The 16082-nt window shown below is 39.4% G+C and overlaps 1 protein-coding gene across 2 annotated transcripts in view; it reads left to right on the top strand.

Moving 5' to 3' along the window:
• Positions 1-11337, top strand: part of mpped1 (metallophosphoesterase domain containing 1) — a 50156-nt gene extending 38819 nt beyond the window's left edge. The window contains exons 5-8 of one of the 2 annotated variants that reach the window (XR_015710775.1): positions 5789-5904; positions 8011-8124; positions 9406-9589; positions 9764-11337. Coding sequence is in view for 1 of the 2 variants with exons in the window: in XM_087787982.1 (XP_087644108.1) it covers positions 5789-5904; positions 8011-8124; positions 9406-9524 (349 nt within the window). In the remaining variant the exon portion in view is untranslated. Of the gene's footprint in view, positions 1-5788; positions 5905-8010; positions 8125-9405 lie in introns of both variants that reach the window. The other variant, XM_087787982.1, reaches the window with a different exon arrangement.
• The last annotated feature ends 4745 nt before the right edge of the window (positions 11338-16082 follow it).

The raw sequence follows: 16082 nt of genomic DNA, 5'->3' as shown, positions 1-16082 counted from the left end.
CTCCTGGTCTTGTCCGAAGAAGCTGGGATAGGTTTTATTTACAAGACGAGTTTCTGTTGTTCAGTTAAATAATGAAAATCCCTCATCCATGCAAACATGGTGGACACTTAACCTTGTCTGCATCAGTCAGCATGAAGACACTGCTACTAAGTTACGTTTGATCTTATCCCCTCCTTCCCATTGTCATTAATCTTTATTGAGATATAAAAATTAACCTTGGTTCTTGTTTTACTAATATGAGATGAATATAAAACCTCCTAGTTGTAGACTATTAGTCTGAAAAGAAAAATAAAAGGTATTGCTCTTAAAATCAGCTCTTAAAGTATTTATGTATTCAACTCCAGCAAACTAATTTAAAGCATTTTTAAAATTAAACTTTTTCACCTAAGTGTCTGTGTGTGTAGGAGGTAGGTGTGCGTGTGCGTGTGCGTGTGCGTGTGCGTGTGCGTGTGCGTGTGCGTGTGCGTGTGCGTGTGCGTGTGCGTGTGCGTGTGCGTGTGTGTGTGTGTGCGTGTGCGTGTGTGTGTGTGTGCGTGTGCGTGTGCGTGTTCGTGTGCGTGTGCGTGTTCGTGTGCGTGTGTGTGTGTACATGCAAGTGTGTTACTTTGGACCACTGATACCACGGTAAATCCATGAATCATTGATTCACTGCTGCCAGTCTCTCTCTTCACTCACTCCCAACTTCATCCCTCACCATCATTACATCTCACTCCCTTTCTTTGGAGTGTTCCACATTCTCTGCTTATTCTTGACATATTTCTCTATCCGCTCGCTTTCTCTTCTTTCCTTCCTGTCACTTTCCCCCCATTAGCTGAGGGGAGAGGCAGCGGAGGGGAGCATGCTCTCTGAAAGGCTCCATTTGAGTCAGCGCTCTGGGGTCCATTGAAGAGGAGCTGGGGACGGGTCAGAATGAATGTGTTACTTTTTCCACAGTGTCACCGTGGACCGGCAGCTGTGCAAGTGGCAAATCTCTTTTTAGTGAATGTACCTGGTTCTGAGGAGGCTTTAGTCACCTAAATGAGTATTTGGCTTTACTTTAAATAAAACAGTTACAGCTTGATAACTACTAACTATGAATTGATTTATGTAGAGTTATATGTAGTGAAATGCTTCATTTTGGAGATGATCTATCTATCTATCTATCTATCTATCTATCTATCTATCTATCTATCTATCTATCTATCTATCTATCTATCTATCTATCTATCTATCTATCTATCTATCTATCTATCTATCTATCTATCTATCTATCTATCTGTCTGTCTGTCTGTCCGTCCGTCCGTCTGTCTGTCTGTCTGTCTGCAACTGAGAAAATCTGTAATTTACAGTGGATTTATTCCATTTTATACCTCGCCTAGCCGCTTGGTAATGAGAACTGATACAATTTTAAATCCCTTAGGATTGAAAATCAGTAAAGCAGTAGTGGAGGTGAAAGTAAGTAAGTTTTATTTGTAAAATAAGCAAATCATGATCAATGTTGTATGTTGTTGTCCTGGCAGGATGATTTTCTTTATTCTCAGTTTTATCGTGGCACATTCAATGTTTTTCACATTCTGTGTTTAGTTAGTACAAGGTTTTTTAGTAAAGATTGTGTGACATTGTTGTACAAATATAGATCAATATTCCATTGGCCTGTGTTTGCTCGATTCCAATAAATAGCTCTGGCTCCGATGTGGCCACAGTTCTCAGAACCTGCTTAAGTCTGGTTCATGCAGAACGCAGAATGCAGAAAGAATTTTCCCTCACAAGTTCTACTCCTTCAGCTTCATCACAGACTTGACCAGGTCTCAGAGGACACCAGGGGACGTCTGTTCAAGGAGTTGTTTCGATCATTCGATCTTATATTAAGATATTGAAAGACAAAATCTGCTGGGATCTGAATTTCTTATAAACATGTTTTTAAATAGAAAATAGGGGGAGGTATATACAAACATAGTTTTTCAGTTTACTGTGTTTGGATTAGTCTTGATTGTAGTAACTTCAGAAGAAAATCTTTCTAACCCCCCTTTAAAGAAGTATTTTAGGAGTCAATTTTGTATATTAATCGTCTTTTCTGGGGTTATCATGTGAATCAAACCCATTATTAACACAAGTTTTACTTAAAATAAGACATAAACGTATTTAAATGATAGTTTGATTCTTACCATCAACATCTGGCGTAGAGTCATGCCAGGTGAGAACATGACAGACTCGATGGATTCTTCCAAAACTGATCATTTTTAATTATTTAATCATAATATAGAATGTGATAAACATGGTCGTGTATTTGCCAAAACATCAGTCGACTCTGCTGTTTTACTGTTCAGTGTGTGAAAACAGCTCAGTTTAGCTAGCTCCAGTGATTAGCAGCCATTGAACTGATGACGGTCTTGAAAGAATAATAATAATTAAGTAAAAGAAATAACAACTGAGTCAAATCATCCTGCACTATTGTCTCCAGTACAACTGTGGCTCGGTCCATGACACTCTCTCACCCCTGACAAACTGGTGGCCAAAGATGTCTCGTCATGTCACCGCCACTGTTTTCTGTTGGATCCACCTGTTATTGTCATCCTACACACTCCTGCAGTCGTGTTCTAGCTTTCACATATAAACTGCGAGTGTTCGTAAACTAATGTCTCCGTAAAGACATAAGCTGTATGAAAGGAAGTGATGTTGTGTCCTCAGAGAGTGATTGATCGCACAAAATTATGACACAGTGAGCCGCTTCTTTAAAAGATGCTGTAATCCAGCTGTGACAAGTTGATTGACTCAACCGTCAGTGTTTCAGGATTTTGCTTGACAAGCTTTTTTTGATTTACAGTTTATTGAAGCGCAAAAGTTAAGTTCTTAATTGGAAAAATAATACTTTCCAAAGTTTTGACAAGAGTGACAGTAATCGATGACGGAAAGCTCACGCCTGCAGAAAGATGGCAAGCTTTTCTTTTCAAGTCCATTAAGTACAACTATCTCTGCATCACTGTCAGACGTTTTCAAATCATTCCGAAAGATAGATGAGGATTTCTTTTTGCTCACTTAAAGCTCTGTGGAGAAATGTTCTCTTCAGAAGATATATTGTAGATGAAGTCGCTATTGCCAGTGTTGATTTGTTGTAAAGAGCCATCTGGAATTGTTGTCTTTGGGGAAAACATCTGACTTGGCTGAAGAAATTAATAAAAATGAATCAAAAGTTGTTGCTTTTTCAAGAAAACTTTCTTTCCTTCAGTACTTATTCAGATATTTCTTGGGTATTTCGCGAACTATTATGCTCCATCTGGTGGAATAAATAAAGGTTGCCTTTTTTAAATGTTCCCTCTGTTCTCGTAGTAAAAATGATATGTAGCAACTAAGCATACATTTCTCATTTCCTTTTATAATGTACATGACAAGCACTATGCTAGTGTTCCAAAATTCGATCTAGATCAGGGAGTCGTTTGAAGATTCATGGACGAAGGAGAATCTATGAAATTGATGTTTAAAGGTTTTAAATGGTTCGGGAGACGAGTAGAAAAGAGGAATCACAATATGGGAGGGATGAGCTGCTTGGCAGAGGTCAGCACTCTCTTACGAGCTTATATACATTGAAGATTTCTGGCATGTTTTTTTTACAACAACATACCACAAGACCAGGATACAGGAGTTCAACACAAGTTAACATGTAGTATGTTAGCTGTTGTCTACCTGAACAAACACTGCGTTTTCAGAAAGAAAATATTTGAGGATACCATAGTTTTGCTCCTAAAACAACTCAGGATCCAAGACAACTATGACACTATGATTTTAACAGTGTTTAGTCTTAGTAAGTGTATGGAATCAAAACTGTGTTTTTGTTGTTTTCAAAACATAAAACAGCACTATTCTTTGCATAGATAGAAGAAAGGAAACCTATTTAACCAGATCATTATCTTATCTTCAAAAACATGCATGAGATTCAAGATGGAGGAGAAAGACTTAATTGAAAACCAAATCATTCGTTAAAAAATGTTCTTAAATAATGCAGCGGTGCACTCCGAGAATAACTTGTGTCTCTCCATCCATCCCAGCACCTCATCTGTCCATCTCATGAATCTAGATCTGTAGTTACACTCCCTACCTACATCATTGAAAGTGGAAAAGGCTCCATCACACTTGTCTGCTTGCCTGGCACTCCTGCAATGGGAAAGCGGAACATCAATGCGCTCGCCCTGCTCGTTTCAATTTAATTGAGATCTCCACTTAGGACACATGGACATCAATATTACATTATATATATTCATATTCTGGGGCCAGCACTAAATGTTTTTAATATTCACAGTGTAAATTATTGAAACTCTGTTCTGATCATTCTGCTGAAATGTTTTGAGTCCCTGATGATCGGTGGGTGATGGAACTTTAATGGTGCTCACTGACCAATCCTGTTCAAATGGGACACTTCTGTTGGAAGTCTGCCAGATGTGGCTGACTGCCACGAGCTGGAGCGCTGATTGTCTTCAGACATGAGGAGGTGTTACTGTGTGTATCAGGTCACTCCTCTTTCACGTTTCTTCCATCTGCTTTTGATGTCCCAGAGCGTGTCAGATGCACAAAATATCCCCACCTCAAAAAGAAAAACCCTCATCTGATGTTCCAGTGAGCAAAGACGAGTCCATGGCGATAAAGTTGGTGTTTCAAGTGACTGCTCCCGGCAATTTGGGGGGGAAAGGCAGTTGCACAGTGCCGAATGTCGTTGCCTGCGGCCACACACGCACACACACTCACACACACACACACACACACACTCGGGCGTGAGCACATGGTGGAGGAAGATGGATCGGAGTACAGAGTGTAAGTGACATGTTAATTTCTCCTGCGTCACTCACAGCCGTTTTGTCTGCGATGAAAGTAAAAACGAGATGCAGCCATCAAACCCACTCTCTTCTTTTTCTCATTTCATCCTTCTTCCTCTCTCGTTTTGCTCCACTCACCGGCACGGTTTCATCTCCTTATCTGCCAGTAATGTTTGCAAATGTGTGACTGCAGCCATCCGACACACTTGGTTTGTGTCAGGGATTAAACTGTAGCGTTTTCGAATTGGAGCAAAACACTTTGTTTTGGACTTTTTTTCTATGTCTTGATGGAGGAGCAGACTTTCTTCTGTGTCAGCAACCTGCAAACTTTCCCAGAGATTTTTTTATTTTTATTTTAGGCACTAACACAACAATATGATTAGTTTGAGAGGAGCCAAGGACCCAACCATTGCCCATTCTGAATGAGGTCAAAGAGTGAATATAGAAGTGCCAACCAAAATTTGAGCCCTGCTCATTTGGTACATGATGGTGCCCCCCCTGTTTTCATTATGTCCTGGCATTAGAAGGCCAATATAAGGTGCAGGAGTTCAAGCTAATGTGACCGTCATCCTTGTTTCAAATGCAGACACAACCTAACCTGACTTTGGTTGTTACTGTACGCTTTAGCATTTGAGGACGATTCTTTGCTGTTGAACATGTGGCTGTCAAACAACGGTTCTGCATACTGAGTACCATCAGCTGGCAGTGAACTGTAAGATGGGGCACAGCTGCAAGGAGAGAGGTGTGAAGTAGCACAGTGGAGGGGGAAACAGACTTCGGCCTGTAGAGTGGAAGCCTCCCTCTGGATCATTATGATTTAATCAGGAGTCGGGCTTTAAGGGAAAAAAAAACACTAAAGGAAGAAGAAAAAACTGTTATCCCTTGCCAGGATCTGTGTTTGCTCCTGACAGCACAACTACTGACTGTTTCTGTGTTTCAATATAGCAACTAAAATCCTCATAAATTCCGGGTCATGTGACGCTTGTCTGTTTTTGTGTCGTCAGGCAGCCCTGGTACTACGGCTGGGGCTTTAACCTGCCGCGGGGTCAAGCGCTGCTGGACAAGTGGAACCAGATCCCAGACAACACAGACATCCTGGTCACTCACTGCCCCCCACTGGGTGAGTCACACACTGCAGACATGCATCTTTATGTGTTTACATGACGCACAAATAAATCATCTCTGTCTGTGCACACATGAGGTTCAGAGCACTAATCTTGTTGTTAGTGCACACATCAATAACACTAATAAACGCCCAGTGACACACAATGTCCAAAAACATAAAGCACAGGTGATTCGTAAACATGTGTTTGATCAAATTCGACACATTCTCTCTGTTCACTCAAATGTTATAGATTATTCTTAGCTGAGACTGGTAGACGCCATGACAGTGAACGGTGGAACCCACTCTTCTCTAAGTGTGTCGGAACTTTTTCTTGTCTGATTCAACCTTCAGTTTCTCTTGCACACACACTTTCACAGCTCATCTCCCGACACAGATGTGTCATTCATGAAAATATGTGTGATTGATTCCTGCGCCATCATCTTCCACCGTTTATTTTCTGTTTAGCTCAGTCAGGCGTCCCCAGCGTTTCTCCTTGTGATGCTGCTAGCATATAGAGCTAAAGACATCAAGCTATCAAAGCATGAAACTCACAGACGCCAACTGAGACACACATATTGACCATTGCAAATGTATAATTATTGAAAAAGTAAATTGAAGATCTTTCACTGAAGTGTACATGAAACGACACATCAGCATGAAGAAAACATGTCTTCATACAGGTTTTTATTTTCCCAACAATGTTGCTGTGAGTAACACCTGTCACATGACTTCTTCATCAGTGGACCTCCACAAAGCTGCACAAGACAATAAAGAAGCTTACTGGTCACAATTATTGTTTGTAAATACATGGTTTGTGTCAGCATATCCATGGCTGTCTCTGAGTGAGCCCTGATTGGCTGCCGACCTAGTTGTAGTTATGTGGCAAAGAAAGAAGATGAAGAATAAAAGTTGCGATTGCAAAGGTGTTGGCAGGTGGTAAAGAAAGAAGAGTTAAAGTGTTCTTGAGAGGGGAGTTTGAAAAGACACTAACACAGACAAACTCTTTAACAACTCAGCACCACTTCAACATGTTTCATCCTGTAAGTGTTTTGGAGGACAAAGATGTGTGTGTGAGTTTTTTATGGCATCAGAGATCCATTAGCTGCTTCTGTTGTTTTAAGAGTTTAAGTGACACTGCAAGTGGACGACTGTCACAGGGGAAAAAGTTGAAAGCCAGCAGCAAAAATATGCAGAAAATCCAAAAATGCTCTTTTATAACAACCCTTTAAATCACAGCAGCATGACAGTTTGAAACAGCTTCAAACCAAAACATAAACTTAGTTAACTATTACTAGTTCTACTATTGGTTTTATATTTATACGACTATACATAGCTATATATATATATATATATATATATATATATATATATATATATATATATATATATATATATATATATATATACTGTATATAGCTATGTATAGTAACAGTTTATTTTCGTGTCCAAACAAGAAGATGCCGTCTCGCTTGCAGTTAGTAAAAAACTGCAGCAAGAATTTTCTGAACTGCTCTAGTAGAAGAACTCACATTTCCCCGATCCTTAAAACTCTGCATTGGCTGCCAGTTGCTTTCAAAATTCTGGTTCTTACTTTCAGATCTATTCATGGTCAAGCTCCTCCTTACATCAGTGATCTTATCCAGCCTTACACCCCAGCTTGGGCTCTAAGGTCTGTGGATCAGAATCTACTGATGGTTCTGTGCACATTCTTCAGGACCAGAGGAGAGAAATCCTTCCATGCTAAGCTTTGGAACAATCTTCCTCTCCCTCTGCGTTTGATGGATCTACTGACTCCTTAAAGAAACATCTTAAGACATTCTTATTTGTGGAGGCTTTTCTTGGATTTTCTGGGACTCCTATGTTCGTCTTATGTTTTAGCTTTTTAGAGTTTTTAAATTTGTAGATATTCTTAAATGTGTATTGCTTTTGATTGTTCAAGTGCTTTGTGACCCTGGTCTAGAAACCCGCTTTACAAATAACAAATTACTCACTTACTGACATACTTACTATATATATAAATATATATGCTCTTTTTTAAGCTCAAATTTGCATGGTGAACATTCTTAAAATATCTTCCGACACACTCTAAATGTTTTTAAATTTTGTTTTTAATTTCACCAGGATTCCTGGACTGGGTCCCAAAGAAGATGCAGCGTGTGGGCTGTATGGAGCTTCTCAACACGGTCCAGAGGAGAGTCCAGCCGAAACTACACGTGTTCGGACACATCCATGAAGGTGCATGAGGGTTAATAAGTTATCTACTTAGAATAGAGAGGAGAAGACATGGCAGTTATGTATGTAAACCAATACAGTTACATTTGATTCATTATTTTTAAAAGAAATATGTAAGGCATGAAAGAGTCAAATCAAAAGACATTTGATGTACGAAATCAAAGGTTTAAGGCCAAACATTACAAGCAGTTTTGTGTGCTACTAACTACAATTATATATTCATTGTTATGCTTCCAAAACCTTGGTTTTAATCATGAATCAAAATTTAAATTATTTCAATCAAAGTCAATATTTGGGTCAAATCAAAAAAGAAAGAAAGAAAACAAGGGGGTTAAAAAATTCCTGAATGGAGTTCTAAAATAACTCTTATTTTACAATAATCAACAATGTAACAAGTTACTTTTTCTATTCATGGCTCTGATCAACTACAGAATAAACCATGCACATGAAAGTTAGTCATTTGAAGAGCAAAATTACTTTGTTCACTGTTCTGAACAACATCCTCTTTTAATTTAGAAGGTTTAGACATTCCTGCCAGCGTCATCGTTCACACACTTGCCTATTTCCACACAAAATAAAGTTTCTTTAATTGAGCAGAACAAACCATCCAAACATTAATTTACCTGGGGAACATAAGTCTGCAGATAGATTAATGTTTCTACACACACAGGCATCACAGGAGGGAGAAGACATGTAACAAGGGAGATCCAGTCGAGATAATTTAAACTCCGGACCCCCGCTGTGTTTCATCAGTTTTTCCTGGTGAGCAGAAAAATTTAACTCCACAGTGTGTGACAGAATCATCGATTACCGAAACAAGATTGCAACTTGAATGGTGAAGCTCTTTTCTACGTGATACTGTTAAAGTTCCTCTTTAAAAGTTGTGCTGAGATTACATATTTGTAAGGTAGTTAGTCATCTTGTCTCTGCTTAAAGTTCTCAACCAATTTTAAGCCTCCGACAAACTGTCTCTAAAATACCCCCTTTGTGCCCTTTTCTCTTGAACTGATGGAGTTCTCCTTCCCCGTAATTAGTAATTTGGATGATGGTCTAATAACTTCAAAGAGGTCATTAGTCACATTATCATTTTCAAGCTTTTTTTGCCAAGCAGTTTAAGGGTCTATCAAAAATCCAGATCAGGCAGACGCACACACTCCACGTACATATATGCTACAGTATTGCCTATATGAATAGGCATTTATATGGTTGACCACTGGGACTTTTAAATACTTTTAATGACAACAGTTTGACTTGATGGTGAACTTATCTCTGGTCACTCTGCAGGCTATGGCATGATGACCGATGGCACCACCACTTTCGTCAATGCCTCAGCCTGCACCGTCAACTTCCTGCCAATGAACGCACCCATTGTCTTCGACCTGCCCAACCCCCGGACCACATGACTAGAGGAGGCCGGCCTTAAAATATCAACTCCGGCTGATCCAGAAAAAAGGGCCAAGAAAGCGAGGTGAGGTCACAGACCACAGGTTTACTTGTAAATATTCCAATGAGCTGGTGTTGACTCAGCCAAGGTCATGTCATGTGGCTCGTCACTGCAGTTTTTCTGCATCGATGTCGTTACTTGAAGACTAGAGGAGCCAGCAGAAAATAAGTTTTATTCCTGTGCTCTTCTACTGCAAAGACAATCTGACTGCGGCTCTCTGGAGAACTGCCGTTGTCTTCAGACCCACAAGAGAAAATCTTCTCAGCCTCATCTGGATCAGAAATGAAGATCGCTGCAACCTGGAGACTTTTATCCTGAGCAGGACAAAGACAAAACTCTAACTGAATGTAACACGCCCACAGATGAAGGATCGTCTCCAGAGGTGGAGTGTACGTTTCAAGAAGGAAGATCTTCGTATTACTGTTTGTAAATGTTCTGTCAATGTTATTTAATAATGTGTTTTCTCCAACGTTTTTAGGTTGTTAAGATGTTACTATAAAAATGCAGTTTTGTCCAAAAATAATTATTTTAAGTTGAGTTTCTCAGTGATGTAAACTGTTGTTTTTTTTCTGTAAAGTTTTGTAATCGACTATTTCAATTCATAACAAGAATGAAAATGGAAATGTCAGCTTCAAGTCAAAAGTGATGTAGAAAAATAAGTTTTAAAATTAGACAGAATTTGGAAAATATTACTACAGTGGCTCGCTTGTTAGCAGTGGGTCAACCTCAGTCTCTCCTGGATGACCGAGCTACTTAATTTCAGATGTATCTGCAATTATGTCCTCCTGAAAGATCTGCACCACAGCTTTGTCTTTTGGCTTAGTTCTTTCTTCATCACGATAGACCGAGACTGAAGGCGCTACTCTGACCCTTCTGCCAATTAAAGAAAACGTTCTGGACAGGACATTCCTCCCTTTCACAACTGAGAACCATTGTTTTGAATTTAGGAGGAGCTAATCCTCATCGCCTACTGCATAAAGAAGAAAAGGAGCACATGTGCAAACAGTTATGTTCCACTCCTCAGAAATGCTAAACACTACAAATATCATTATGACCAGTGTTGTGCATTTTGAAAATATTTCTTACATATTTATACAAAAGTCAACGGAGGGAGAGGTCAGGAGTTTGTGAATCAATGGTGAGGTTTGTGTAGGTTTGTTCATTTTTCTTGTTGGATACAGAATCAAACATATTCCAGAAGCCAACCACTTCTCAGAGAACAGGGGTTACACGCATCGTCAAAGAGCCAGGTTTATCACTCTACTTCAAAGCCCTTTTTCTTTTGTAGAAAAAAAGTGATCAAGTTTGGCAGCGAGGGTTTGATGTGGGGTGTAATTAACTGTCGTTCCAAGACGAGGGAGTGTTCAGCCTCGTTATTTAGTCTCACAAGCAAATAGCTTCAAGAGAACAACAGTAAATTTAAAAAAAAAAGAATGATGGTGGGAAGTTTCATCTTTTTTCTCACTTTGATGCTCTACTGCTTTTTGTTTTTATTTTTGCAGGGAGAAAAAAAAACAACTTTATTTAACAACGCATGCTTTTGAGCCGCTCTAATGACGACTTCTTTGACAATCTGTGTGAGAGATATTCCATGTCTGAAAAAAATGATTGACCGTTTTTCTTTTTTAATGTCTTTCTTCTGAATCTCCTGTTTCAACTTGGAGGTAACTTTGGATGGAACCGAGTGGATTTAAGGAAAAGTCCTGTAAAGTTTTTAATTCTGCTGGTTCCGAGAGATGATTCACAGATGGAATAAACTTATCTGTGACCGACTGATCCAATTTCTTTATTCCTGCTCCTCTTTCATGCCTCCCGTCCTTCCCATAGCTCAACTTTCTTCATCTTTTGTTTCAATCAGTCGTTTCTGTGTCTCATATCAATTATAGAGTTAATTTCCAGCAGATTCTGGTTCCGCAGGTCCTCTACACCTCGAAACATTCTAATGAGAACCCTTGTTCAAATAATTACATTAGTAATCCTGAGGGAGCCCTAATTTATTCACAGTCGGATTTCTACTTTTCCATTAATGCAACCGGCCTTTATACACTAGTCCTGATTTCTTCACACTCTCTGTCGTGCCGTCGCTCCAACCTAGAGCGTAGATAACTATTTCTCGGTGCCTCTCCACGTCTTGCTCAGTCTGCTGTTTCCTTTCATATTCTCTAAAACTCCTCATGCTCCATCTCACGTCAGATTAACAGAAATAGGTCAAATAAAAGTCAACACTTGAGTCAACACTGTCAATGTCCTTTTTGTGTCCTGATGAATAAGTGCAGACCCCCACAGACTGCCTGATCAGCCTTCCTACAATTAGTTTGAAGTCCCCTAAAGGAATAAAGCTGGACAGCATTAGCCTCTGTTGTAGTATTTTCCAGGTTGCAAGCACAGGAGAACGCCGTTTGTCAAGTTCGGACTGACGGGATGGCAAACGAGATAAAATCCAGGGACCGAGGCTGCGATTGGACTGTTTCCGTGTCAAATATGTGGACAATTAGGAGGGGAACATTCCAATGATGGAATCTAGATAAAAAGCTACCAAAAAGTGGTTCTGCGCATGAAAAGTGAAGATCAGTTTGTGAGAGAGTACAATGTACAGTGATATGTTAGGGGTTTACAACCAGTTACAAATCTCAAAGCCCCATGATACGCGGCATCCAGCAGTTTCAGGGAGTGAGCAGAGGCATTCATATACACAAAATCACCAAAATCCAGGAGTGGCAAGAAAGTGGCTGCGACAATACGTGTTCTGGCTTTAAAAGAGAAACAGGCTCTATTTCTGAAGAAAAAACACAGCTTTAATTTCAGTTTCTTCAGTAACTGATCAACATGACAGTTAAAAGAAAGGCGATCATGTACTGCCTAGATACTGTGAATTTCTCTATGGAGATTAAAAAAAAAATCGATCTATCTCTAGAACAACGGTAAATTAAAAAAAAAAGAATGATGGTGGGAAGTTTCATCCTTTTTCTCACTTTGATGCTCCACTGCTTTTTGTTTTTATTTTTGCAGGGAGAAAAAAAAACGACTTTATTTAACAACGCATGCTTTTGAGCCGCTCTAATGACGACTTCTTTGACAATCTGTGTGAGAAATATTCCATGTCTGAAAAAAATGATTGACCGTTTTTCTTTTTTAATGTCTTTCTTCTGAATCTCCTGTTTCAACTTGGAGGTAACTTTGGATGGAACCGAGTGGATTTAAGGAAAAGTCCTTTAAAGTAAAGTTTTTGATTCTGCTGGTTCCGAGAGATGATTCAAATAATTACATTAGCAATTTTTTCAGTAACTGATCAACATGACAGTTGAAAGAAAGGCGATCATGTACTGCCTAGATACTGTGAATTTGTCTACGGAGATAAAAAAAAAAATCCATCTATCTCTATTTATAAGTGGCCATAAAATAATGGGACGCTACCTAACCTTAATCACGTGCAATATTCTGTGATGAATGTGCAATCTGACTCGAAGAGTCATAAAGGGTTATTGGTCCAAGATCACTGATAGCATCCTAGAGACTTTTCCAGCTACTGGAGAAACCAGAGACACACACACACTGAGAGACAAACATCTTATATAATGAGAATGGAAAACATCTTGTGAAATCGCCTTGGCCGAGTGTCCAGACATCGTCACTCCGAGGAGTGTCCGGAGGGCGGACCCCCCTGTGCACTGTATAAAGTCAATTGGTGCTGTGAAACTATGATGATGATGATAATACTGATGCTGTGACATCGGAAGGATTGCTTGTGAATTACCTGCTGGGCTTCGACCCACAGTTAATAAAATCCATCAACCCGTTGACCTGGTCTGGGTTCACTAATTTCCAGTCGACAACCTCTTGTTTCCTTCTTCAATAACTGTATGTTTAAGCACGAATGACAAATAAATGACCTTGAACCTTGTTAACTGTTTAGTATAACAACAGCCGACTTAATAAATCATGAATCTATTGGGTGATTGTGTCGGGTCGTGGGGACATCAGTTAAGCTGAAGGAGTCCAGACTGTCTCTAACTCTCGTAATGTTTTCAGGTCAACTGAGAAACATACCCTGCTCTCTCTTCTGTGTGAAGCTGGATGAAGGAGACAAGCAAGATTCCCTTCACTGTGTTGTAAATAAACTTGTAAGAGAGCAATGAAAAACATGTCCGCGGGACTCAAAACATGATTTTAGTCTAACAGCTCCTGTTGGAAACTGTTGGAAACGTCAGCTCTTCGGTTTGAGTGTGGACAGTTTTGCGTGTCCTTGAGTGTGATCCGAGGGTTTGGAAGACGTCACTCTCCGCTGGGTAGCTAATTGTTTCCATCGATTTGCGGCGGAAGACTCGTCTTCACTAAATTGTCCCGCAGTTAAACGACAAGGACAATAAAATTCTGAGTGTCGAGGTCTCTGTTCTCTGGGGCCGAAATGTCAGTCGGCTCTTGTCCCAACATAATTGAACAATTAGAGGCTGTAAATTGGCTGTCAGACAGACAGGTGTGTAAGTGTGTGTGTGCATGCTTGCATGTGTTTGATGCTCGTCAGTGTCATAGATTTCCAGTCTAACTCAGCTCCAGCTGACATTTTCATTGCAGTGACACAATGTCCGCAGAGTCGTCGATAATTCTTTAAGTTGCAGTTAAACTTTGAGTGTTTGACATCAGCATTATGGTGAAATGTGGAGATGTGTGATTCAAAGGTGAATTTAACATCCAGTGTATGTCTTGAGTAGCTAATAAATTGTCATATGAAGATTTAAAAAGACAAAGAAGTACAAATTACTCGGCAGGGGATGTTGGATGATAACAATGCTATATTCGAGCTCGGAGAGAGAATTCCCAAACTAAGAACCTCGCCCACACCGAGCTTAAAGAAGACTTACAGTGGGGGGTGTCTGTGTTCCTTTTACATCAGTGGAACAGATGAAAGTGCACAAATGTCTCGCCATGGGAGATTGTGGTGGTGCCCCAGAGAGTTGAGGCTGGGTCCCTGCTTGGCTGAGAAGCTTGAACCAAACAAGATAAAAAATGTAATCTATATACGGACGTTCTCCTTCAGGATCATGTTGTATCCCCTTACATTTGAGCTTCATCATTATAGTTCTACTTGAACAGTTCTGACATAAAACCAACGTGATATTTGCATCAACAATTTATTATTATCTTAAACTTTGACATGCCTTTATTCGGAAACGTGTTTTCTGTTCCCCTCTGAATAACTTTACGACAGAGCGTTAATTACTGGTCGCTGGTGTCTTATTGACGATGTACTTTGTTTCTATGTTTCATACGTTAATGTAACTGCACATTGTCCTTTTAAATAAACTTAAATACGCTATATACACCAATATACATTCGTTCTTAGTTCTCTGTATTTATGCAGACGTAAAAGCATGGCCTTATGAATCGAAATTTTTAATGTAAGAGATGTCAAGTTTTCTGTTGGAACTGGTGTTTGTGTCTAGGTGAAATTAGTGGTGTATTCTGTTAATAAATCGCTTATCTTGCATTTATTATTCACGTACATATGTGGACTTAGCTCTGACTCATTAGACACAATATCAACTTCTGCTGGGACTCCCTGGTAACTGATGACTTGTTGTCACACTTGGAACTCAAAAGTAAAAAGGAAACTGTCAGTGAAGCAGTCGCAGGGTGATGTGGAGAAGGGGGGATGATGTGGGAACCCCGGAGAGAGCAACCCAGCGTGTACAGCTGACTAACTCAGTCAATAATTAGCTGCAACCATAAATTAGATTTTGATTAGAATAATTAAAGTAAACAAATCAGACTAAGTGGAAATGTAGAGAAATGTAGATTGATGGTCTCATTTGTGATTATGGAGTGAAACCCCACGTGTGTCATTTACGCCTCGAAAACACTAAGAGGAAGAAAAGTCATATCGAACATATAGTGTTTTTTTCAACCTTTTTCAGTCAAGGCACAAATTTTAAATCACGAGGCACACCATATTTAGTCTTTATTGCCATGTGTCTTTCTGCTGATAAATAATAATTATTAATATTATTGGTATTTAATAATTAGTTCAAGCTGAATTTGACGCACATTAATCCCAAAATAAACAAGCAAAAAAAACTTTTTCTTAATTTTCTTGCTTTTTTCGGGCTACTATGTTGTCACGGTGTTGACTGAACATGTTTACCTGTCTAAATTTGCATGTATCTTTAAATGTGTTTTTTTCACAAGTGCTTTGTGACCCTTGTCTTTGAAAGGTGCTTTACAAATAATTATTACTTACCTACTTATTTATATTATCAGTAGTCCATATTTAAAAAGTACTTCTATAACAAATACCACAATAACCATAAATGCAACATTTGAAGCTAGGGTTGTAACAGGAACCCTATTTGGTACTATCACTTCTATCTTTTCCAGCGCACAGCAACACCATTTTGCCTGCCTCATCCTTGGACTGGCTAAGAGATACTGATCTGGCAACTATATCTTGTCTGGAAATAAAATTGTATATTAGATGGCTACATTAATCAGCCTTTGAACATCTGGGTTCATTCTACATAAA

The sequence above is a fragment of the Callionymus lyra genome, chromosome 3, assembly GCF_982586985.1.
Source record: "Callionymus lyra chromosome 3, fCalLyr1.hap1.1, whole genome shotgun sequence".
Taxonomy (NCBI): Eukaryota; Metazoa; Chordata; class Actinopteri; order Syngnathiformes; family Callionymidae; genus Callionymus; species Callionymus lyra.
This window is presented reverse-complemented; position numbering and strand designations above follow the sequence as displayed.